The following is a 26,819-nucleotide window of genomic DNA, read 5'->3' as shown; positions in this document are numbered from 1 at the left end:
ACCTAGGTTTGCTGCTACAAGGAAACTAATAAAGTGTGTTTTTGAGTAAAATATTGATAGCTTAGTATAAAATAAATAAATTTGCCAAGTCTGATCAAAACATATTCATAAACAAGCAAACTACAACATTTGGCAATATTCTCCATAAGAATAACATGGGAATTTTAAATTTACAATTTTTTTAATTTTCTCCGTTACTAATAATTGAACAAAAATACTTTTATATAATAAATTATTTGTTTTTTTAAGCTCTTTAAAAAGGTCTAAAGAGAAATTGAGAAATTTTGTGTTTTGAGGGTCAAAAGTGAGAAAACCCAATTTTTACCCCATAAAACCCCCCGTAAAGCCCCGTTCCCATGGTCCGATCGTGCTGGTTCGCGAACTCATTCAAGTTTATCCCGCTTTACACCTTTAAACCAAATTTCATCAAAATCGGACAAAAATTACTCAAGTTATCGCGTTCACGGACGTATATATATATATATATATATATATATATATATATATATATATATACATATATAAAAATTTGAACGAATAGTGTTTTTGGCCTCTGGGGACATCAAAATGAAAAAGTAAATCGGTCCCGGGTCTAGGTCTTACCGTGCCACCTACGGTAATAGCTACTTCCTTATAGGGAAATTCGCTAAAATACTCAAAGTCTTAGTTACATTTTTTGATATTTTAGTTGATAGTATTTTATTTGCCAATCATACGTGTGCATTCATTAAATAATTTTCTTCTTAGATCCTAAACACTCTAACATGTTTAAAGATGGAACTCTCATCAGAGCAAAGTAATTAGCATAACTTATTTTGTGTTGGATGTAAAAAAACTTACACTCGTCAACCTCAACTTCCAAACACAGTTAATTTTAACTGGTTTAGCATAACAAAGATTATTTAAGATATTATAGATAGCTAAGCTAGGCAGATATAAAATACAAAATACGTCAATATCTTTGGATAATTTAATAAAAAATATCTTTGTACACATAAGATAAAAACAGCATGAAAACATCTGCAGAACAACACATATTACATCATTGAAGCTCGTAGAGGACATTAACATTGCATTACAGTAGGCTGCTAATGAGAATGTTCATTAACCTAGCATTATGAGTGCTGAGGGACCGGGCCATCTCACATGACACAGGCTATAGACAAGCTGGGCTGTGAGCTAAGTAGGGCTCTTATTAGCTCACAGTGTTGCTTGCCTTTGTAAGTGAAATGCATCACTAAGCTCATCGGTGTAATGGTTTAGAATTACATGAACAAATAGGTCACAATTACTTGTACTCTGAAATTGGGTAAAAAAATATAGTCAATAACTCCTTTAAAATTAACATAATTATTTAGTAAAAATGTAAAAGGATAGGAGGGTATCAGTAGGCCTATTAGGTAAGCCCTTTATGAAATATAAACTTGATAATTCCAATAGTTTCATATTAAACCCTTTATAAATATTGAAATAAAATATATTTACTGGGATACGTTGGGAACCTGTTTTCAAAATTATTACGTGTTTAAAGCTCATTGTCAGATTTAAAATATAGGCCTACATGCATGGACCAAATTGAAAAAAATAAAACTAGGGTTTTAAACTAAATTGTAACCTAATACCACTATAAACTATATCACGACATCGCACGGCATAAAAGTTTGATCAAAATGTTTTAACAACACTTTTTTTTTGTTTTAGTAGAATCTAAAATCACAACATTTTAAGTAAAAATATCCTATTTTATCTCGATAAGTAGCTTTTAACAGTTTCAGTAGTTATCATATATCACAACATTTACAGTTCAAAAAAGAGAATATTTTAATTTCTTTTGTCGTAGTTTTAAATCAAGCTTGAAATACTGTTCCTTATTTTATTATTAGAGTCCATTACGTTGCACTGCAATAAAAGATGTATTTCTTAAAAGAGATAATTTATTCACAAATTATTAAGATTATATATTTACATGTCAAAACATTTAAAATATATTTACACCTTTCACCTATTATCACAGACATTACAATTCAGTCAGCACCGTGTTAGATCTAGGAGGGTGTCTGTCTCCGTTGTGCACCAGTAGACTTACACTTTCCCTCCGGTTGTTGGTGGTGGGGGGTAATACAGTTCTTGTGGTCCCTTCCTCCGCCACACTCCTCCCAGCGTTACTACTCCTACCACACTTCCACGGCAGCAGTTGCATCAACTCTTGTCTGATGTTGGAGTTCATCCAGCCGTACATGACGGGGTTGGAGACCGCGGAGGACATGGCGATCACGTGACATACGGCCAGTGTGACGTAGAGAGACTGCGAGGAGTCGGGAGGTGATATGACCTCGGAGGCTAGAGAGAAGACACCCAGGGGAGTCCAGCTGACAGCGAACAGCACGGCTACCACTGGAACATGAGATGAGTAGGTTATATGGTGTGGATTGATAACTTATAGATCACGTGACATACGGCCAGTGTGACGTAGAGAGACTGCGAGGAGTCGGGAGGTGATATGACCTCGGAGGCTAGAGAGAAGACTCCCAGGGGAGTTCAGCTGACAGCGAACAGCACGGCTACCACTGGAACATGAGATGAGTAGGTTATATGGTGTGGATTGATAACTTATAGATCACGTGACATACGGCCAGTGTGACGTAGAGAGACTGTGAGGAGTCAGGAGGTGATATGACCTCGGAGGCTAGAGAGAAGACACCCAGGGGGGTCCAGCTGACAGCGAACAGCACGGCTACCACTGGAACATGAGATGAGTAGGTTATATGGTGTGGATTGATAACTTATAGATCACGTGACATACGGCCAGTGTGACGTAGAGAGACTGCGAGGAGTCGGGAGGTGATATGACCTCGGAGGCTAGAGAGAAGACACCTAGGGGAGTCCAGCTGACAGCGAACAGCACGGCTACCACTGGAACATGAGATGAGTAGGTTATATGGTGTGGATTGATAACTTATAGATCACGTGACATACGGCCAGTGTGACGTAGAGAGACTGAGAGGAGTCGGGAGGTGATATGACCTCGGAGGCTAGAGAAAAGACACCCAGGGGGGTCCAGCTGACAGCGAACAGCACGGCTACCACTGGAACATGAGATGAGTAGGTTATATGTTGTGGATTGATAACTTATAGATCACGTGACATACGGCCAGTGTGACGTAGAGAGACTGTGAGGAGTCGGGAGGTGATATGACCTCGGAGGCTAGAGAGAAGACACCCAGGGGGGTCCAGCTGACAGCGAACAGCACGGCTACCACTGGAACATGAGATGAGTAGGTTATATGGTGTGGATTGATAACTTATAGATCACGTGACATACGGCCAGTGTGACGTAGAGAGACTGCGAGGAGTCGGGAGGTGATATGACCTAGGAGGCTAGAGAGAAGACACCCAGGGGGGTCCAGCTGACAGCGAACAGCACGGCTACCACTGGAACATGAGATGAGTAGGTTATATGGTGTGGATTGATAACTTATAGATCACGTGACATACGGCCAGTGTGACGTAGAGAGACTGTGAGGAGTCAGGAGGTGATATGACCTCGGAGGCTAGAGAAAAGACACCCAGGGGGGTCCAGCTGACAGCGAACAGCACGGCTACCACTGGAACATGAGATGAGTAGGAAATATTGAGTAGAATGCTCATATTTGGTCGGTAATAGGAATGTACACAATTCAGCGATTTTCTTATTGAATATTAATTTTAACGATTTTTATCCTGCATGATGAGAGGTTAACTGCAAGAAAGGACCATGAGGTCCTAAGTTCACCTCAATAAAGAAGGATTTTAATTTTATTCCATTATCATTTCATGCCGGTTAAGAATGAAAAGTTGCAACGCTGGATACCTAGTACCAAGAATGTAATAGTTTTCTGTCTTTCTCCTTCAAAAAGGGGCATTTATGAATACTCATAATACATTGTCTTAGCAGGTTGAAAATATTTTTCTAGATTCCTTGCGCTATTTTTCTCTTTTTTATTCTAGGGCGTGGAGTAGGTAAATCGAAACTTTTTTATCAGCCTTTTTTGTCATTGCCAGTTTTTATTGAACATTAATCTTTGATCACCTTTTTCTACTCCCGTTCCAGAAAATCATACAATTACGAAGAAAATTTTTTTCGGCATTTTAATTTCCAACCTAGGTGTTTAAACATCTTGTTCGGTTTTTATGGGCTTTCTTTATACTTTTAAACCATATTTTAAAAGCCTGTATAGTTACATTAAGCTTCCTACAGTCCTAATTGCATCTCAAAGACGTGGCAAACCGTAGTATCTTCAAATCTTGGTACAACATGTTTAAAAAAAGTTCTATCTCAAAAAAGCCTCAAAACTGTTTCTTTTTCACTAAGCAAGATAACTTATTGGATTGGTATGACTAGGTTACCCGAGAGCAGCACAGTAGTCCTCTTGTTCCTCGCCAGCTCGCGCTGCGCTCTCCGCGAGTCCCGCTGAGTCTTGGCGTGCGCGTGCAGATGTGAGGATATCCTGGCGTGGACCACGACCACCACCAGGGCGGGGATGACGGCTTGTATCAGCAGAATACAGACAGAGTACAGCAACTTCAGTTCTTGCGAGGGCCAACTCTCTATGCACATCTCGTACAACACCACCTCCTGGAATTTGAATGGCTCGACCACCTAAAAATTAGGATTTTAGTATTTCAACGAACGAGTCTAATAGTTGTTTGACATAATTAATACAAATTTGTATGAATACGCACTTAATTATTAATTTGGTTGGTCAAAAAGAAATCTTGGTGATCAAAACTTGTATCAAGCCTATTTGCATGTATTAATATTTGGTAAATGGGCTTTTACTGAATACCCCATATAGTACTCTAAGTAACCTTTTCTGAGGTGGTTAGCCGAAGTACACAATAAAACCAATGTTATTTAACAAGGGAAAAATCTAAAAATCTTAAGGACGTGACTCAGTTAAAGTTAAGCCAGAACATTCGAAATTCTTAGTAAAACCCAATTATAATATTTTAATGCGTTACAAAAAAAATGCTGCTTTATACTTCTTAAACACGGTAAAACTACATCCAGCCCACGAATACGTACTAAAGAGAAAACTACAATCCAACTTCTACAAAACGTCAAGTATTACCTGTCAAAGTTGGGTAAAGTACATGTTTTCGTTCTGAAAATACTTGAACTCCGTTCAATTGTTATTTCTTTAAACACTTATCAAACAAACTCCCTTCAATTCTACGTCAACTCTCATTAGGTACGGTACCTCATATTTAAATGTAAATGAAGTAGCACGGTGAGTTCTAAATACACGATTTACTCTGCTCTACCTTATATTCAAACCACTTCACTTGAAGTTAACATATCACCAACTCAGTCTTACTTGATAGAAGAATATCGGCAGAGTAGCGCCTAGTGAAAGTAGCCACACACAGACAATGGAACACACGACTCTGGCTCTATCTGTGCCGTTGTGTGTGTGAACAATGGTGAAGTAGCGGTCTAAAGCGATCACTGTGATAGTCCCAACAGACACTAGGATGTTGGTACCTGTGGACAAGAGGTGGGCAAATTTAAATATCTTTCTAAGGTATTAAAAACCCTCGATATTGTAAAATTTATTATTTTATAACTTAATAATAAATTGTAATGCAAATCTTTTCCGTTCTAGAAGCAAATGTTGATGACAAATTTGATTATATAGTAAATACATAATCTATGTCAACAAAACATTCAAAAGTAATTGTAATGATATTATTTCACGTATTTGACTTGAATCTATTTTTGTAATGCAATATACTGATTATTTGAAACACTTAAACAATCAAAAGAAAGTCCTAACATTTTGGGAGATTCAAATCCATATTATGAGAGGGTTATGATTTGGTTAAACATGAGGCCTAACATACTAGAAAATAAATCAACGATTCAATGAAAACTTTATTTTTTAATAAACTGACTTGAACTGAAACTGACTTAACGACCACTTAAATGGTTAAATTGTTTTATTTTTGTAGTTATAACATTTTCAATCGTTATCCAACTTTGACATCCTAAGTATTAATGCGATCTGGTTACATATTTGACCCAAGTGCAGGACTAAATACTTCTTTTGACTACCACAAGAAGATTCTTAAATCAAAACAGTAAAAAAGTTGAAACCTGCCACATTTCCCTATTAACCGTACCAAGTAAGACAGGACATTTAAAAACTGAATAGTGTCATGTTCATACCTTGCAGTACAGGGACGAGTTTACACAGCAGCTCCCCCATGTCCCACTGACGTCGGATTATCTTGAGCAGTGTGAAGGGCATACAGATGACACAGAGGGTCATGTCGGATAAGGTGAGGTTGACGATGAACAGGTTCCTGGCGGTGTGCATCTGAGGTCTTCTGGCGACCACGAAACTGACCACAAGGTTGGCGAAGAGCCCGAGGAGGATGAGGAAGGAGTAGACGACTATCAGGACATACTCTGTCACCTGTAGAGTGCAGACAAGATGAATGAGAAGAAAATGACTGATCTCTTAAGTGGGAAGTTGTATGGATGTTTAAAAATGTTAAGGATAGAGTCAAGGTTGAAAATCATGGCTTAAAATCGTAGCTACAGCAAATAAATAAATAAAATAAAAATAATAAATAAAAAGGTCTATATTCATGAGTGAATTTCACTAACAATACTGGTTTACAAATTGACTCAAAACAGGACTAAAACTAAACAAAAATTCTTAACACTACGAAACAAATAAAAATTTGTTTATCTGTTTGTCACCAAGAAATGGCATAACACTGTACTTTCGTTCCAATAGATGATATCTTATGTGTTTCAATGAGAAATTTCGGTTTAAGATTTCACAGAAAGTTGAGCTGGATAAATTCCACCCCTTTACACTAATTGTCCAAATAAATGTTGGGACCAACTCTTAGTCATTCGGAACTCCTGCAACCTCTAAATTGGAGTGTTGAGCCCCGGGTATGCTTAACGGATATAATAAGCAACCAACATATTGGTTCCTAATTTGTCATTGGTCATTGATCGGATCACTTTGGTTGTATTAGCAATTCGTATAACTAGTAAGTTTTATTACAGTGTACTTTTACTGACTTAAATGTAATAAAAAAATTTATATTGTAGAGAAATACCAACAGTACAAATACTTAATAGAGCAAAGGTTACATCAGGTTATTCTTATGTAAAGGACATAAAAAGAAGAAAAAATACAGACTTTTAACTAAATTGATTGATGCTCAACCGATGCCTTTACATTAATACTTATATAAGCAAACCTTGATCGAGAATAAAAAATAATATTTCCTGGAAAATAATGTTTAACTGAACTTCAAAGTAAAGCAGAAAGAGCGTGCGTAGGACTTTGTGCAACCAGTGTAATTGAAGGACTTGTCCACTTCATTAAAGCTTGATCCTTTTGACGATGAAAAACTAGTTGTTGATGTTCAATGCTATCAGTTGAGATTCACAATAAACTGATCGATTACAAGTTTCGTTTGTTTTAACCAGAACACTGTTGACCTTTCACAAAACATGACTAAATCGGACCTGGGGGGGGGGGGGGAATCCAATTATTACTTTTATTGATATAGCCATTAAAAATTCAAATTTTTTAAATTTATATTTTTTAAATTTATCAATAATTCACTAGAAATAAAATATTTGGTTCAAGTATGGATTTAAATATAATGGTATCTACTTCATTAGAGTTTTAATAACACTTATCATATGAATCCAAACGCGTTATTTCGTATCGATCTTTTTCTTGTTAATACATGATACCGAATTCCAAATCGTTTTATGTAACAGCGTTAAAATCATAAAAAAATACTTTCATCATTATTGTTTTCACACAGTTTGTCAGTACAAATTTATTATTTGAATTGACAGACTTGCTAGGATTAAAACCTAAAAGTTCAAAGCTGTTAAGATTAAAGATTTTATGTCTTAAGAACACTCTACTTATTAACTTTACGAATTTACTTATTTATCAGTATACAATTTAAAGTAAATCTTATAGATGATTATGTTTGATACCATCAATAAGTATAGTCACACTATGATATTTCCAACCAAGTATTCTAATAAAGGATTAATACAGTGTAAATAGTTAAAACATAAACTTTATAGCCAGCAATAGGTAATTTACTAAACATACCAACAATTAATACAATTACTGTAATTCGATTTTAATTCGTTTAAAATTTAGTGGATTTTATACCATGAAAGTAGCTTATAATAAAATCTATAATGTCACCTTTATTTATTTGTTATGAAATAACCCATTTCAAATAATAACAATAAAATAAGACAGGCTAAATTTAATAGAAATAGCATTGGCATACTGATATACGACGTAATACGAGCTTTACGTAATTTCTAAGTCTATCTAGACAATCAAAGTAAAATATTGTTATCCTAATTGAAAATGTAAATGATGTTTACGTTGACGACATTTCAAATGAAATCTGATTCGGTTGAGTGTTTGTAAACAAGTTGATAATTGGAGAGTCTAGTGCATTTCAGTGGATCAACAATATAACTCATGACTATATTGTTGTTTTCCCACAATATTACAACGAGAGTTTTCATACTAACTGCAATATAAAACTTTTATTTCCAAACAACGCGGTTGAACTTTTAAAGCGTAATTGTCAAATATGTCTCTAACGAAGTGATAATCCTTAATACTATTTAACATTCAACAATTTCTCTTTTTAGTTAGTTATATGTTTAATGTTTAGTTAAACAAACAATAGTTATTTGTGCAACTAGTGAGAAAAGTGAGCAATTGACTCACTCGAGAGAAATCCTTACTCACGAGCCGTAGGCGAGTGAGGAATGGTTTCTCGAGTGAGGCAATTGTACTTTGAACTCGAGTTGCACATTATACTTTTCCTACAGTTACCATAAAACAAATAAATTGGTGAAGAAACATAACCTATTTTTACACAGAAGTGAACTTTTAATATAACATTTAATGTGAAGTGACAAATACAACAGTACAACAGCTGACCAGCTGATTTACAGCCAGTGCTGCCAACGTATTTCGCGCGCATACGACGTTGCCTGCATGTTACGCGCTCACTATTTCGTGCATTTACGTTGCAAATCTGGAGTGAGACAAAGCAATTATAGTGAGACAATGTTGCACTGATGAGCGAATTGGCCACTTTGCTTTCTCAAATCAGTGAGAGAACATGTACATTGTTAGGTAACTGTAGGAAAAATATATTTTCCCACTGGGAAATGGAACCAAATATTCTAACCTTTTTGATATAATTAAGCATTCACTGAAATTGTAAAATAAAATACGTGTTGTCCATGCTAAACCAGAGGCAACACTTAACTGATCTTTAAGTGGAAAGAGAACTCTGAAATTAGAATAGCTGTTATATGCTATATGCTAGATGCCATTTGTCATTAGGCTATGAATTAATGATGCTATCTAACAAAAAGGTCGACGTTAGATAGTAACAAGACCAGGGTTTGGGCCGTTCCCTTTCAAAATGTAAAAATGCCATTGGCGTAAATACACACAAAATAAAAATTAAATAAAATATTCTTAAAATAACCTTTAGCTGCATAGTTCATAGATCAATCCCTGAAAATACAAAATATACTCTAACAAAATGGTTATGTTTATTTCAGATCTCGCAGAGAAGAAAGCTAAACATGTTTATTTAAATATTAGGTGATTTTCTCTCAACACCGGAATAATTCAAGTATGCTTCTTTGGTTGGGAAGGAAGTTGATTAGATAGAACAGAGTGACAAGAGGGCCCTAGAAGAAAAGGTATGCGAATACTGGTAACACTATCTTTGGTTTAGGCCCAGTAGGGCAGTTGTGGGAGGGGGTGTTTGGAATTAGAAAGAAATGTAAGGCGAAAGAATCAAATTTGGTTTTGGATTGAACTAGGTCATGCGTGAAGAGTGTTTTGTTTGAATATCCATCATATTATAACTATCAATCGCGATGGGGACGCAATCTAGGTGCATATTTGAACCAAAATATGAGTGAAGGATGAGTGTAGAACAAAGTAAGATCATCTGTCTAGCTTTATTGACAAAGTTTGCTGTTTTTTTTCTACTAGCCAAGATCATCACTAAACCCCAATGATCAGCTAGGTCCAGTTTTGAACCATCAAAAAGCTGCAGGCTTTTCTCAGGATCAATCCGGTGACCTTTTCATTGAAGGCGAGCTATAACCACTTGGCTAAACAGCAAGTAATTTCTTTGGATTATTTTGTTGGAAAATGTTCAGTTTGCGTGTCATCCCAGATATTGTATGAACGATGGAAGTATGTATTGATTTGTATTTTTCATACACTTAACAGATTTTATCTAACAAATTGAAGTAATTTTACCTGTCCAACATTTCTGTTGCGTCTCTGATGCTCGATGAGGATACCGATCGCCTCGTCCAGGCTGAAGTTGAAAGTCCCATTTAGTTGCATGGAAAGGCAAGTTTTGATACTGCTGATGCCCCGGATTTCACACAGCATTTGAGAACTCCGATCATTGTTCATCCCTTCCCGCCATTTCTGCTGGAGCCATCTCGGATGGCGTGGAAAATGGAGGGAACCTCGCTTTTCCGGTGTCAAACTGGAAAATTGTGTTGGTGTGAGTGGTTTTCAACAATGGAATTGTAATACGGGCATGTATTTGAGAATGGTTTTGTATTCTGTAAACACCATGAATGAACTCAAATGTAAAATGTAAATTGGTAAAATCTGTTGGCAATAAATAAATAACTTTAAATTTTTAACAGAGATTCTTATACTAAAACCCTTATATGTTTCAGGGCATTTCTGTAATCTCTTTCTTAAGTTTTATAATGAATTTTTTTTTACCATAAAAAAAAATAACAATTTAAGCCTTGTGAGCGATATTGAAATCTTAAAAAACCGCATACTTTTTTGTATACCACATTTTCAGTAAACTGGTTTTTAACTTAAACATTGAAGGTAGGTAAATATGAAGAGTAAATTGAAAATTCATTTCGTTATTGATTATTTAATTTAAAGCAAATTATATTTAGTTCGCTAAAGTAATTTGACATGTCTATATTAGGTATGCTTGGTGAAAAGATAAAAACAAATTTAATTTAAAGCCGTAGGCTATAATTAGAGGTTCTGGAAGTGGCAAGCTAACGTTTCTTGAAATTAGACTCTTCATTAGTTAAACTTGTAAAGCTCCGGAATTAGGCCTGACTCAGAGCTTCGCTTTAACATCCAGCTTTGCTACCGTATTTCTTAAATTTTCCTAAAACCTTTTAGTAAATAGTCTTCGTGTCAGTAAAAATGGGTACCTTGATTATCAAAATAATAATAGGTTTTAATATTGAAAAAAAGGAAAATTGCGAGTTCATTTCTCATTGAGAAAAAATCTTGGTTTTAATAAGCTTCGCAATCGTCATTGTTAAGGAAAATAGATATTTTATTATTGTTTTCATCGCTATGATGCTTGATATTAACGTAATCAAAATCCTGTTGTCTGTTTAAATAATAAATCCTTTTCAACTGTAAGTGCCTTAGATAAATTTGTTAAAATTTTTTTTTCTGATAAATAAATAATCAACTCATGAAATTAAATTGATTACATATTTTCTCATTGCAATTTAATACATTTCAACATTTTCATGATATCAGATAATTTTAGCTCAACTGAAAAGTCAAAATAGTGGGCAATTTTAACTATGAATACGAATGAGAAGTTAATTTTTCCTTAATTTTTTTATGTTAAATAGATACTATTTATCTAAACTGTTTCGTAGCCACTGGCTAAAACTTAAGCTTATAATGTATACAAACTATCCAAGGTAATTGAGTTTATCACGTGTATTTGACGTTTTAATTATCTTCTCTATGCGCTGATACCGCCCGTGTGAAAACAAGTAGTTCCACTTATTATCACAGTAGAAAAAATATAAAAAAATAGATTCCTCTTTCGGGACATTTTTAATTTAAGAATCTATTAAAACACTGGGAAATATTTTGATTGGAGATATATGTATGAGCTAAAGACGTTTCTTTCACTTAGGCTAAAAGGTTAGGGTTCATAACAATATAATTCTATTTCTAAGGTCACCATGTAGTTTATTATTAGCATTTTGCGCAAGTAAATTTAATTCAAAAACACAATGACATATTCATTTTTATAGACCAAAACATAATTTGATGTCATTCTTTTAAGTCAAGTAGGCCTGAATACTACTTTGAACAGGCTTTTAAAGACTAACCTATGTCGGTGTCATGTATGTTTTGGTGGGTAAAAAAAAACTAACTAGAAACTAGAACTATATCTAGAATGGAAGTCGTTAACAAATTTTAACTTCATATTGAATATTTTAGTTAAAGTGTGTATTGGTCTTCCAATGTTCCTCTTTGCTGAATTAGTAATGAGGTTTTCCAAACCTATTATAGAGTTTTCAATATAAAAAAAAGAGTTCGTATAGTATTCTTTAGTATAGTATTGTTGTATAAATCATAAAAATATTTAGGGTTAGGGCTACTTTATTAACTATTAAGTAGACTATTATTATTATGGAGTGTTTTTATTAAGTAAGGGTGTTGGTATACTAATAAAATATTTATGTAAGTTAATGAACTAATTTAAATATTCTCACGAGTTTTAATAATAAAAATTTGACTCGGTGGACTCAACGTGAGATAAAGTAAAATGTAAATGAGTTTAATATTGTATTTAATGCTTGCCGTGGGAGGATTTCTTTTCAACCCTGAATTAATTATTCTCAGTTCATAATGTATGGATTTATTTAAAGAAAAATGAAAAATTAAAATTGTTTAATTACTATGAAAATGTGGGATTATCCATTAGTAATCAAATTTACGTCCAAGTAGCTAAAACATATGGTATTTTATTTGAACCTATTTTCTTTTCTTTTTAAAATTCTGTTTCAATTGGTTGAATTTATTTTCTACAATTACAGTCGTAATAATAAGTCATTATTCAGCCAAATTAACCAAATTCAACTTGATTATCCATGTCACAATAAACAAATATAAACAGAAGTAAAACTAAAATACACAACTTCTTAGGTAGTAGCATTTGTAAAACTATTTACAGGTTGTGGCTACCAGCCGAAAAATCCCAGACGCTGCTATATACGTTATTTAGGAATACAGTATAAATAATTGTCAATGTATTTATCGTATTAATTAGACCTTACTCAGAAATCAAATTTTTCGTTTGTTCGACAAACACAATAAAGATAATAAATATTTACCTTATTTTTTAAAAGATCCATGTACTTACCAAACATTTTGCCTGGCAATTTGTAGTCAATTTTACATTAACTGTATCTGGAGTTAATATTACAATGATATGACGATACATTTTATAAATATATATTTTTATTTTTATTTTCTGTTGTTTTCTTTCATTGGGTTGATGAACTGCTCTCTTTACTAGACTAATGTATCAAAGCTCAAACTATAACAGTGTAGCTATAAGATAAAAAAATTCAATTTTTAAGAAGTTTACTACAATTTGACTTGAATTAATTTTGTCTCTGGTTTACTAGAGAGTACTAGATTTAGTTTTTTACCCTTTAAGACTGTGCCATAACATGGTGTTTTGAAGATTTTTAGAGCGATAAAGCAAATGAATAATGTAGGAGGCTGTAAAATATGTTTTAAGAACAGGCTGAGTATTCTTTGGTTGCTAGCGAGAAAAGATGTTGCACATTTGGTATCAGTAGCAAAGTTGTTGTCACTGCTGTTTATGAAAAAAATAACTAGTTTTTATCACTCTTAAAATAAATATCCTTGAAGATTTTATGTTGTAAATGTAATCTAACGCATTTTCCTTTTCTCTGGATTAAATTTACACGAGTTGTTTTATGTGCTAAAAAGATTGTTTAACAACTTGGCAGTCAATCAATATTTTGTTTAACACATTTAGACAATACGCAATACCTTGTTGCTATACGATTTCAACATGTTGAAAATGTAACCTAAATTTCAATGACAAAAAGAAACTGGTTTTTAAATTGCTGTAAATATGCTAAAGTGCATTATTTTAACATCAATAATATACCTTTAGGCAATAACAAAAACAACTATCTTTTTGTCATATTTTACTACTACTATGACTAGTAATCTTTAAAAAGTCAAGTTATAAAGTGAAGTACAACGTCACATCTCATAAATGTGTCTTATACCAAATAATTGGCCCTCACCATAACTCAATTGCTCACCACGACATCTCTAACAAAGCTATTATTTGTCCGGATGTACTGTGTTCGTCACTTTCAGAAGGATGGATCGTTTTCTCTATGAAAAATACCTGGTTTATAAACTGTACTCCTTATGTTGTAGTCAATTTATAGAGCAAGATAATACCAGTGTTTTAATATGTTTGAATATGTAATGTATACAATATGTACTATAAGATATGTACAAATGTTCATATATACAATATGTACTATTAGAGATCCAAGTCATGTTTATCTGTTAAGTCCTCAACAATAATTAAAGTTAGTACTACAGTTGTGGGAAAATACATCACATAAAATAACGATGTGATAGCATTATTTTAGCTATCCTTTATTCATATTATCACAAACCTAAAACCAACCCATTATGTACACGTTTAAAACTGATAAAACCGATTATATTATTATTATGTTAAGCTAGGTAGAAAAATTACAGCTAAACTGGAAAAGATTGAAGCATATCAAAAACACGATCAAAACGTAATATCTCCCGTTCAGAAACACCTGGATCAAAACGAGAAAAAGGAAATGTATCTGTTATTGCTTGATAGAAAATGAAGGTTCCCACCGTCATTGCTAAGAAATGAGATATTTTTAGAAATTAAAATAATAAGTCAGTTCATTTAAATCTTAGGTACTCTTATAACGTATTTTTTTATTTATTTATATTTGGAGGGAATCGAGCTACTGCATAGCAATTACAATAAATTATATTTTTTCACTAGATAGTTGCTGTAGGTGAGTAATGAATGCTTTTAAAGTGTGCGAAGAATACAAAATTTATAACATTTCAAAAACAATAAAAACGTTCAATCAACCTAGGGTGGTGTATGTTATAATCTAAATTAACAGTAAAAATAATAGTGTTGCGTTCTGAACATGTTTCCATAATTCCTCAATTATTGTGCATTTCTAAACATAGCACTTATGGTTTTAACTATTAAAAATACCATTTAGAAAGATAATTTTTTGGAATATAATTATTTTGGTAGCTGTTTTGAGTTTTGATTTTAAGTTTGGGATTGTACTCTATATAATCTCGAGAGTAAAACTAGTAACATCTCTTAGATCATGTTTAAGCAAAACTAAATGTTAGTTATGTAATAAATTAAAAACATGTTAATAGAAACGATGTCCCAAAGAGTCTATTACTCAGTAGTAATAGACTACCACCAAGCAGGTGCAAAAACATAGATAGTGATCACCCTCTAATTATACGGGATTTGACTAAGTTGTTAATAAACAACTGCAAATGGTTAAATATCAAATATGAAGGTTTAATATTTATTTAATTTTATTTCTAGTTTATAGAACAATTTCCAATAGCAAACATGTTTAGGCACCTTTAATGTATTTTTTTATAATTTCACCTGGGATGCTTGCAACGCATTTCTAACCACATAATATAGACCAAGCAAAGGAATCAGCAGGGGCAGTAATTAATTAAGGTTAGTGATTCATAAATTTTAAATATTCCTGGAATCCCAGTTGGCAAATTACATTACTTTCCGCATAAATCGTAAAGTTTTCCCGTATTGTCAAATCTTCTTGATAATCTATTTCGATTGAATTTATTAGAATTTAGATAAAATGTTAAGCTGTTACGGTTTGGGTTTGTTTACTGAATATGATTAAAATAGAAAGAAATTATGCATTTTATATGATTACCTGTAGAAAAAAACGCCATGGTAAAGCCCCATGTTTTTTTATAATATTGGTTAGGCTCCTTGACGACGATGGGGTGTGTTTTTGGTTATGAAAGGTTTACAAAAATAAAATACAAAAAGATCCCTAAGATTCTGAGAGTACATGCAAATATGCCAAAGGAAGTCTCCAAACACGTAAACCTACGAATGTAAAGTCGCATCTGTGCCACTACGTTTTCTCAAATAATGACACATCTGTCAAACAACCTTCCTTTTTGTTTAAAATTCTTTTATGTTGCTTCTCTTCTAAAGCTCCTTTAAATCCTGTAGCGTATTTACACATATTTGTATGAGATTATTATTTTCAAGATACATTAAAGTTTTTACAATTTCCCCAGTAAATATATAATAACTAAGGATATGAATTAACACATTTTATAATTTAATGATTGTATAGAATGTGTAGAATTTTATTAGAAAACATATTTAATTTATAATTAGGAATAGAAAAGTTTTAAATCAACATCTTAACCTGGTTCAGTAAAATAATAATTAATATGAGGATAAAGGAAACTAAACAAGCAAATAATTTTTGTAATTCTGAAAAAAAAAATTGTAAAAGAAATCAATTTTTTCAATACTTTTTAACAAACAAATAAAGTTTTTTTATTTTTTCAAAATTAAAAAAAAAAATGTTGAAATAGTTTTATTTTGTATTACTGATTTTATATTTACTGTTTATGTAGTTATGCATTCGATCAAATATCTAAGGTATAGAGTTTCGTTTCCACACGTCAAAACCAAATGATATGTCCTTTAGAAACGGAAGGCTTTTCGTTCGATCTCATCTGGAATCGCTTGAGCTATCATCTGTCATCTCAACACTTGACAGTTACGCAATACGCATGAGCCTATATGAGTCCAAACTGAAAACATGATGTGCAACTACGTAATAAAACTAACGAATTTGTATGTATAAAATTAAATAGTTTGTTTGAATCTAATGCATTGTATAAAAAAAGAATCAATAGTCATTTAAAAACATGCTTGATACAGAATATTGAACATACGAGTATATTTTAAAACTGAAATTCCCATAGTATACTTAAGGATTCGCAGGAATAATGTTAATGAAGGAATAATATTAAGTTGTTTATTATTGTGTTTGATGTAATCGGATTCTAATTATGTTTTCATGATTTATACTAGATTCTTAAGTGAGTTTGAACCGGAAAAATACTACAAATTAAGAATTTTATATTCTTAATGGAAAATATATTTTCAATCACATGGCAAATAGATAATACATACATACATTCCATATTATATTAAAATTTATCATCATACAGTTTGTGGAAATACAAAACATTTATTATATTAGAAACGGTATTTTTCAATATTCATTCAAAAGGGTTTATGTATTAATGTTCTTTGGCGAAATAAAAATAATTTTAATTTTTTTATTTGGTATGCCTATATTGTTGGTTTTAAAAACATGATTTTAGTTTTTTAGTTATTTATGTATCTTTTTTGCTACTTATTTACTTTTTAAACTGTACTTGCTTTGCAAAGAATTTTTATACGAACCAAAATATTCGGTTGTTCCTAATAGATTCTCGTTAGTCTGGTTACGGATTGTAAACGAATGATTTGTCCTTGTCCCAAAAATATACAGTATACTAAGCATCGTATTTTTGTTCATAATGAATGTAATTTTTAAGCTACTCTATTACAGAACAGTGGTGTATTGTGACAATGGTAATTATGTATAATTGTAAAAGTGAGATATTATCAAAACCTTGAAGAACACTGTGATAAGCCAAAGAAAACATTAGATCAATTACAACATACGTCAGACATTTGAGAATACGTCACAACAGAGATCTATTTGAGCACATAATCACGCCCACATGTAGCCAGGCACAGGTGTTGTGACATTGAGCAATATTACACGTCTCCGAGACGCCTTCTCTAACAAACATTTACGTAATACGACACTTACGATTTAACATAAATGCTTCTCATTTTGAAAAATGGGAAATGTATGTCTGCACGTATATTGGAATACTCCTACCCATTGAATTTCCGACCCTAAAAACTTTCAAAAAGATTTATGTCATTGAAACCAGCTAACAGTTTAATATAACTTTTTAGTTTTACGTGAACGCAATGCGTATTGAGCCAACCACCCTATAATACCATTCCCCGCCGTACTGAATAATGTATTGCTCTGTGTGGATAGTCAACAATTTAATATTAATTTAGTATTGGAGAATAGTATACCTGATAGAAATCATGTACCAGGTAAAGACATATGTTATAATTGTTGTGTTTTGAGGTAAATGTTACGCATTATTACTTATGGGACTGTGTAAATAAGATAGCAACTTACTCTCTCTTACTGAAAAGTTATAAGCATACATAATACTCCATTGTACCTAGCTCACTGGAGATAAATTGATGCTGCAGACGACACAATACGGGTTCTTCCAAGAAGATGGTTCTTTGACATAATCGAAATGTGTTTTGAAGTCTACCTTTCACATGCGAGTATTTTGCAGACTATTAGGTTCTTAAAATGTATTTCATAAATAAAAACAGTATTTTAAAACTTATTTATGCTTGTTGGTGTATGAGAATTCTTAGTTAACCTATAGTTCTTGTCAAAAACATACTTGGAATCTTAATAGAGTACAGTAATACGTGGTCAGTCTTATTACCAACGATATTATTGTAATTCCCTATAACATTTTAATGGAAATACATGATTTATTTGATCTTTTTTTCATGTTTTAGACAAAATCATCGGCGTTTTTAATTGTCTTTACAGAGGCGAGAAAGACAATTCTACTATATTCTACTGTAACGTAGAATATATCAAAGCAATCCTGTCCGGAAATTTTCACAGCGCCATTTACGAATAAAACATGTGATTGCTGGAAACCGATAATTAAATTGGGTTAAATATACTACACTCTCGAAATAGAATTACATTTCTGTGCTGGGCGTCATGCATTGAATATTGAGTCGTAATATAGGTGTAATTTGAATGATAATATACAGTGTGTCCCCAGGCTAACAAATGCATCTCGTATTTCCCATTATCACTGTTCTGAATAAAGGGAATGAGAAATGTTTATCGTCAGTCTCTTTAGAAAAAGTTTTAAAGTAAATATAAACATTGTGGTTGGAAAAAGTCTACACGCTTAGGTATAAGTGTAGATACCTGATTAAACATTTTTTTCTATGGTGAAACAATCCACAGATCTACAAACATTATTCAAGCTTTCATTCAAAAATTAAAATAATTATAAGTTGGTAGTTTTCAAAATGTTTTACTATCTTATAATTTACCCCTAATTAGGCCTAACAATGAAAACAGAGTAATGAATTTAAAGTTTTTAAAGCATCGTCTAGGAATTATGGGAGGAGAGTAATATTCTGTAAATAAAATAACTTAATATTGAATTTATATATTTTTCTGTAAAACGCTACTATTTTCCGTTTAGTAACAGTAATATTAACGTAATAAAACATTAATATTAATAATACTATAAATTTACTATATGTATTAATAAAGCATTGACAAAGAGTATGAATTTTTACAGCAAACGATGTTAATAAAGACTTTTTTATTTGCGCTTTTATCAACTTTAGAAATTTATACTACCTGTAACCTTGTTTGTAATACAGTCAATTTTATATTTTAAATCTTATTCAGGATATTATGACTTATATTTTTGTATATAAATAGTTAACATTCTATAACGTTGTTAAATTAAGTATGCTTTACCTAAATACACTTAAATCTTTGAAAATAAGATACATATATCCATTGTCAATAGGAAGTAGTAAAGGGTTTTCCCATACAAAGGCAAACATCGATTGATTTGAATAACGCCTCGACATGTGTGAAACATAGTCTGGTACGAAGCACTCGAGATTTTCTAAGGCGACGATATGAATAATGTAAAAGAGAGTTGACTACTTTGACAATTCACACAGATTGCATGCGTTGGTTTATGGTTGGCGAAAACGTGCCTACGATCTTCAAAGGCTCTTAGATGCAAAGTCATAAACACTTTACTTGAAAGCTTCTAGACGATTAAAGATTTCTATTTTTAATAGAATCATTTGAATGTATTTATCTTTGTAGCCTCCACAGTCCTTGGAGCCTAGAAGCTCTAACTCGTAAAACAATTGAATAACTACATAGAAAATTTCAATTCTCACAGTATAGGCCTACTAGATATTTGAATTACAATCACTCTGACGTTTGAAAATATATTTTGAGTTGGTAAATTACTCTTCAGTGACTGTTTGAAATTTACAAAATTACCATTGCTCTTGTGGTGGGCAAATCCGAAACCACAAAGAACATTTTTAATCTCACAGTGTACTAAATATTTAAATTATAATCACTTTGATGTTTGAAAGATATTTTCGGGCAATAAATAACTCTTCAGCAGCTGTTTAAAATTATCCAAGACTCTTAATTGCTAAATGTTAGATCATTTAGTGTATTTAAAGGTTTCAAACCCCCCACAAAAAAAATAAAAAAAACTGTACGTTAAGAATTCCTTATGGATAAAAGACAATTTTTTTGTAGTTTTCATCTTTGTGAGTACATTTTGGTAGATTTTGTCAAATTTATTATTTATTTCTTATACTAAGGTATTAACATTGATGTAAAAAACACTTCATAAACTTACCTGAAGCGGTAAACCTATATTACTCATTGTTATTAAAAAAGGGAATAAATACGAAAATTGTAATTACAGGTTAAGTGAAAATCCAATCCGGTAAATGGAAAAAGATTGGGTTGAAAAGGTCAGGTTTTCCTGGTTGACGAACAATAACCACTGCACATTAAGTTACTATGTGTATACAAAGAAAACCGCCTTGAAAGATTTTAGTGAAATTTATACTTTCATTACACTAACTTGATTGTTTTTATTGCATTTCATATACGAGTTTGAAACATGTTCGCAGGCAGGGTATACTTTGCTTGACGTAGCACCTGGTTTTATTCAACAAGTTCCGTTATTTTGACAATGACCAACTTCCATCCGGCGCTTTCCATGTTGCCTTGCTACCCTTAACTTTTGTCAACTTTATGACTAAAAATAATGTTTGTGTTCTAGTATTCACTTTAACCTGCTTACTAGAAACTATACCATTCATTAAAACAATTATTCAGACACAACACGCAAAAATTAAGTAAAGTAGTAAATATTACAGTTGATTAATGGTTTAACCTTTAATGGATTATTAATATCCTGACACTTTTTTACCATAAGCCTCAAAATAATGACTCGGACTTTTATGGTCTAATAAAAACTAGACCCAACTGGGGAATTAACACTATAGGCCTACGTCTATTAAAATATCATCCCAATGATATTTCTTGACAATGTGTTTATGGTTTATCAAGTGAAGGTAAATTATTACTAACTTAAATAAAAGGTTTTTTGTAATTTGACTACATTATTGTCATTTGACAGTTTCCGAAAAAACGTATGTGCTAAGACGAATTAAACTCAATGGGCTGAAAAATAAGGAATTACAAAATCCTACGTAACCAATCGACGATTTTTCTATGCCCCTGGCCCTCAAAACCACACACGAATTTGTTAAATAGAGTTTCAAAAGTATTTACATTTTTTTTTCAACAGGTAAAATAAGTTAATCAAAAATTAGCTTGGTTGGTGAAAGAAACGTGTTTTTTATGTCACTTTGAGGACGCCTCCAACCTTATCTTTTGCGAAAATGCAGGTGTTGTTAACACAGCCGTCCGTGTTGTAAACGTAGATAATTCACCATTGTTGTTGACACGCAAGTCTGTTTTTCACCAGTTAACGCATGAATATTTCATCCTTTGTATTCGTGGTTCACTGTTAATGTTACATAATCTAATAGTTGTAAAACATCAGGTGTTTTTCTAGCCTAGTGGTTAGCTACACGGACTTCGGTGGAAGAGGGAATGGTTCGATTTCTTGCACACCCAAAAAACATGTGGGTTTAGAAAATGTTCCTAAAAAGCATTTGGGTGACACTCTCTCTTTCGTCTTCTCTAAAACGCTAGTGACGTAGATAAGAAAAAAAAACTGAGTAGCTGAATAAAAAATTGTTCTGACATTTCAAAGGTTGCCCATACTGATAAAGTTTGACAATTTTTATGGCTTTAAATGGTTCTAGCTAAGTGGGAATTTTAGAAAAGGCCGAGGTTAATGAAACAACTGGTTAATCAGTAAAAAACTTCTCAAATTAATTTACCTAATTCTACGCTTTCAATTTGCTGTTCTTTCGGCCAAAATACGCACCTGGAATGCGTTTTGACCGTTTAAGATTATGTGATTAAAATAATAACAGACATAATATTTTTTTTTTATTAAACGTTAAATACTTGTATATAAAACAAATTGAGCTTTTTACTGAACCTGGAAGAACTGTAGTAGTACTTTTAGACATTTTGTTAAATCCTCTGGTGATAATAATTCTATGATCTATTTATATTTCACAAAAATCTGATAAATATAAGCAACACAACAAATTGCTAATCCCTTGGTGGTTTTTCTAGATACAATTTGGCAAAGTTGAGCGCAATATTCATGCAAATGTTTTCACCAAGCTCTAAGAGTTGAGGTTTAGAGCCAAAGTGCACTTCATCATGTTTCAAGCGACAAAATGTTATGAATAATGTACAAGTGGGTGTTGTAGCTCTGGCTAGACGCGCAGCTCGTTTTACTTTATTGCCAACAAATAATTTGATTTCATTTACATATTCATTGCCTCTGACAAGCGTGTTGTCATTGATTGGTTATTTGTTGTTTGTTTCCAAAATATTTGGAAGGGTAGAATACATGGAATGTGTAAAAGAAGTGTAGTTAATAATATTTAACTATTAACTTTATGATACAAATGACAAAAATTGATTTTTTTAATCAAATAATTTAAAACAGTGTAGTAACAGTTATTAAGTATGTGTAATATTGGAACTACACAATTATATTGACAAAAATTACTCATGAGTAACAAACTGCAGCCAGAAAATTTAAGTTTTTTTTCATTTTCTTTTCGTAACACCTTTAGAACCCGACATTGTAAGCTAGACCTGGAGGGCTGGACAATTTCACAAGCCTAAAGATATTTCCCATTTGTAGTATTTGAACCCAAAGCCTCATAAACCAAAACACTCTGCACTTTCTTACTGAAATCCCCGCATTATTAATATATTATATTTCATTATTATAGATGTTTAAACAGTTGGATTTTCAGCTCAACATTAATAAAATACGACAATCGTTAATTTAAGTAGGTATGGTTCACTTTAAAAACCACATTATATTTATTTAAAAATTTCTTTTATCAAATAATTTTGCATAATATTTTGTTTCTATTTCAAAAGTTATATGTATTGAACGCTCAATTTGGGTGAAAGAACAAAGCAATTTATACACAAAGGACAAATGTAATCATGAGACTTTGTGGTGTTTTCAGGTATTTACTGAAATTGCATTTCGTGGTGTACATTCATTGTTTGTTTATTGTAGTTTTCAAAACCATTAATAACGCATCTGCCCCAAAAGCAATCAACATGTACATTTTCTTTTCATTAATTCGGTAACAATACTAATTATAACCTGGTGGGTTTTAATGTGCATTGAACTTTTATTATGTATAGTATATTTTTATTACAACTCTAGAAGCTCAGAAGTTTCTAGAAACGTAATTAATATATGTACATGGAAAATTACCAAATGAAGCAAATGTAATAAAACATTGCCATAATCTATTATCCGTTAGATTGTAAAATATATAACTGATTTGTTTATTTAGATTTGTATTTTCATGACAGAAGTTGTTTTGGCTTCACCAACAGATTGGTTTACCAACTGAAGGACGAAGACAACAAACATTGGTCTTAGAATTAGTCTTAGTTAGTAGGTTTATGTGAAGTCCCGAGCGTACAGAACTATTTGTGTAACAGTGATGTTTCAGTATGTCTTTGCATAAAACAAGTTACCATCTATAAATGATTGACGTTGATTTTTCTTATTATAATAGTTACCTTTAAATAAATGGTGTGTTAAGTTATGATTGCTAAATTACCAACATATTGTTATATTGAATACAATTACTAAAAGTAAAGGCATAAATTTAGTATTTTTCTAGTAACACCTGCAGTTATCGAGTTTTAAGTTTATTACGAGCATTAACATGAAGTATTGTAGAAATGCAGTTCTAAAGTATTCATAAAGTATTCTAAGGGTATTCATGAAATGCTGATGGTTTATTTTTACTGGTCGTATATAACATTTAAACAAATATTTTAAAATTTATAGTTATAAACAATTTATTAACTGAAGACTACTAAGTTAGTGTCTTGTGCTTTCAAAAATCTTTCGTTCACATTTTTTATACCTTTCAAACCATTAAAATTTTTGTTTTTTATGTACCCTTATATAGCTTCTTATAGAATGATATAAGGTATATTTTATTAACATTGGTACGGCTCAGAAATTTTCCAATATTCTTACAATAACCAATTTAAGTTTTTTTTAAATCAATTAAAAAGTAAACAAACGTCGTCATCACAAACCTTATCCACAACTGGAATAATAGACGGGAAACTTCAACACATCACCATATTTTAAAATAAAGTACTATTTACTTCATTATTCTTCTCATAGTGTAACTTGCAAAGCATTTTTTTTTTCTTATTCAAGTCTTTTATAACAGGGAACCAGGTCATAACAGCGATATAAAGAATTTTCTTTTGAATTTACGTTTTATAATAAAACCCATAGTTTGACTATTATCAGTTAAGAATAGGTAAAAATGTACTTTTAATTAGTAACTTCTTACAATGCTAATAATATTAAAAATATTTCAAATATAACTAACTAAAATACAAAAATAAGCTTACCTCAGATGAAATCCGTACTGCAAGTATAAAATTTCACTTTAAATTCTTCGAAACGATCCGAAATCCGATGCTTCTGTCCAAATTAAAACTCAAATTGGCTCAAATGCTGAAGAAATTTATCTCGCAGATCTATTCTAAACCAATATTATAGAGTAGTTACCAAATGTACAGTGTACAAACAACTAATAGTTTATGGTAGAGCTAATATCAGTATAGAGCGCTTAAACATTTTAACTGCATAACTCGTGGTTTGTCTTAGGTACGCGTGCGATTCAACGTTAAGGACGAGAAACGTTGTGAACTATGCGGCGCGTCGTGGCGGACTGTATTTTGGCGTCGGGTAGCATTGGTGGGCGAAGTTCGCATAGAAAATCGCACATGCGCTCTGGTAATGTCATGGTCATTGCGTCATTATCTAGCTTGAGATAACACATGGAAGTGATATCAGAGGACCTTGATGGCATTCAATGTATAGTATCGGATGATAAAAGGTGTCCCAATTTGTATGTCATATCTTCCTGTCCTAGACAATAAAAACATTGACTAATAACACGCTAGACTCTAAAAGGGTTGTTTAACAAATTTCTTCAGGCTAGGATCGGAGGGTGGTTACATCATTAGTTAACAATTGTGATTAGAGGTATTTGAACCCGCGACCTCATTGACATAAACCCCACACTTAATCAATATAAGAAAAATAGTTTTCGCTCCCCGAGTCCCTCCTTTACTACTTTATCTTAAACAAAACTGTATATTTAAACTATTTACCTTCATCATCGGATATTAAGAAAACTTAGTCGTCCTTTTACAAGAGAAAATAACTCTGAAGTCTAAATTGGGAACTAAGTGATCATAATAAAGTATATTTTACAAAAAAAAGAAGCACAACGTGCATGCTTCTTTAAAGGACGTTTTAAGGCAGTGGTAAAATAAAAAAAATATGAAAAAAGTATTAGATCTTGATATAAATCAAATACTTAAAAATACAGGGCGTTTATAAAAGAATCATCAGGTTTTAAAACATTTTATTGACGTTAACGTTAAACAAATACTGATATAAAACATATCAACAAAAAGGATAACTCTTAAATGTTTCATAGGTACCCCTACAATTGCTCAATGTGCCGTCCATTAGCCATGGAGCAAGATTCCAGTTTATGCTGTAAATTGTCCCATTCACCGGATAGCATCGCAAGTTTGATTGATTCTACGGCATTGCGAATTCGTCCACTGTGCTCTTGAAGCGTTTTTTTACATAGCCCCATAGAAAAAAATCACACACCGTAAGATCAGGAAATCTATGGGGCCATTTGAGAAGGGTCAAGTCATTACATCTGCCAATCCACCTCTGAGGTAGCTTCTCATTGAAATGACGAACATATAGATATTAATGAGGAGGATGAGGCAGATTTCTAAAACTAGCGATACCACCTTAAAATGCTTTAGTAAGTAGGAGAAATCTGTCTAAAATGCCTCTGAAACTCACACTGGACAATAATTAAAGATGAACTTGAGTCATAATGGAAAACACAAAATGTTTTTTCTTGAATAATTGTAATCATTTTGAAAATGATGCAAACAGAAACAAGTTCAAGAAAAAAACCAAGACTGATTATTGAACAGCTTATTATAAAACATGGAAACATGCTTTTTAAGCACATGTTTCAAATATTAATGAGGGACAAGAATTGACTGAGGTACATGACTTTAAAACCTGATGATTCTTTTATAAACGCCCAATAGTTCATGAAGTAAAATATTTAACCAAAGCAGGATTTTTAAAAACGTATTAATACAATTGTGCCATTTTAATCTGATATTAATAATAGTAAAAGGATTATCAATTCCTGCAACAAGATACCATGTGCCCAGTATTTTCACAAAATATGAATGCTGATACCTAAAATAATACAACCATTTAAGCCTTATTGTTTTAAGCCATAATATTTCAAAACAACTGAACAGTAACAAAGACCTTTCTATGTAAAAGATTCTAATAAAGTAGAAATAACAAATAAGT

At 32.2% G+C, this 26,819-nt stretch overlaps 1 protein-coding gene across 3 annotated transcripts; it reads right to left on the bottom strand.

Moving 5' to 3' along the window:
* Positions 1 to 1,711: 1,711 nt before the first annotated feature.
* On the bottom strand, positions 1,712 to 25,108 carry LOC128986261 (neuropeptide F receptor-like). Of its 3 annotated transcripts, none has more exons than XM_054406527.1 (6): positions 24,800 to 25,108; positions 10,353 to 10,590; positions 6,209 to 6,458; positions 5,358 to 5,524; positions 4,387 to 4,639; positions 1,712 to 2,394 (listed from the first exon to the last, which is right to left on the bottom strand). In XM_054406527.1, the coding sequence occupies exons 2-6, from the start codon at positions 10,512 to 10,514 to the stop codon at positions 2,018 to 2,020; spliced, it is 1,209 nt and encodes a 402-aa protein (XP_054262502.1). In that variant the 5' UTR covers positions 10,515 to 10,590; positions 24,800 to 25,108; the 3' UTR covers positions 1,712 to 2,017. The 3 variants fall into 3 exon arrangements, with proteins under 3 accessions (XP_054262502.1, XP_054262500.1, XP_054262501.1); XM_054406525.1 differs by lacking the exon at positions 1,712 to 2,394 and adding an exon at positions 2,581 to 2,913; XM_054406526.1 differs by lacking the exon at positions 1,712 to 2,394 and adding an exon at positions 3,405 to 3,605.
* Between the last annotated feature and the right edge of the window lie 1,711 nt (positions 25,109 to 26,819).

This window comes from Macrosteles quadrilineatus, unplaced genomic scaffold (assembly GCF_028750875.1).
Source record: "Macrosteles quadrilineatus isolate MER2022 unplaced genomic scaffold, UCM_ALF_1.0 Scaffold_2__2_contigs__length_208266976, whole genome shotgun sequence".
Lineage (NCBI taxonomy): Eukaryota > Metazoa > Arthropoda > Insecta > Hemiptera > Cicadellidae > Macrosteles > Macrosteles quadrilineatus.
The sequence above is the reverse complement of the archived record's forward strand: the minus strand, read 5'-3'. Positions and strand labels throughout refer to the sequence as shown.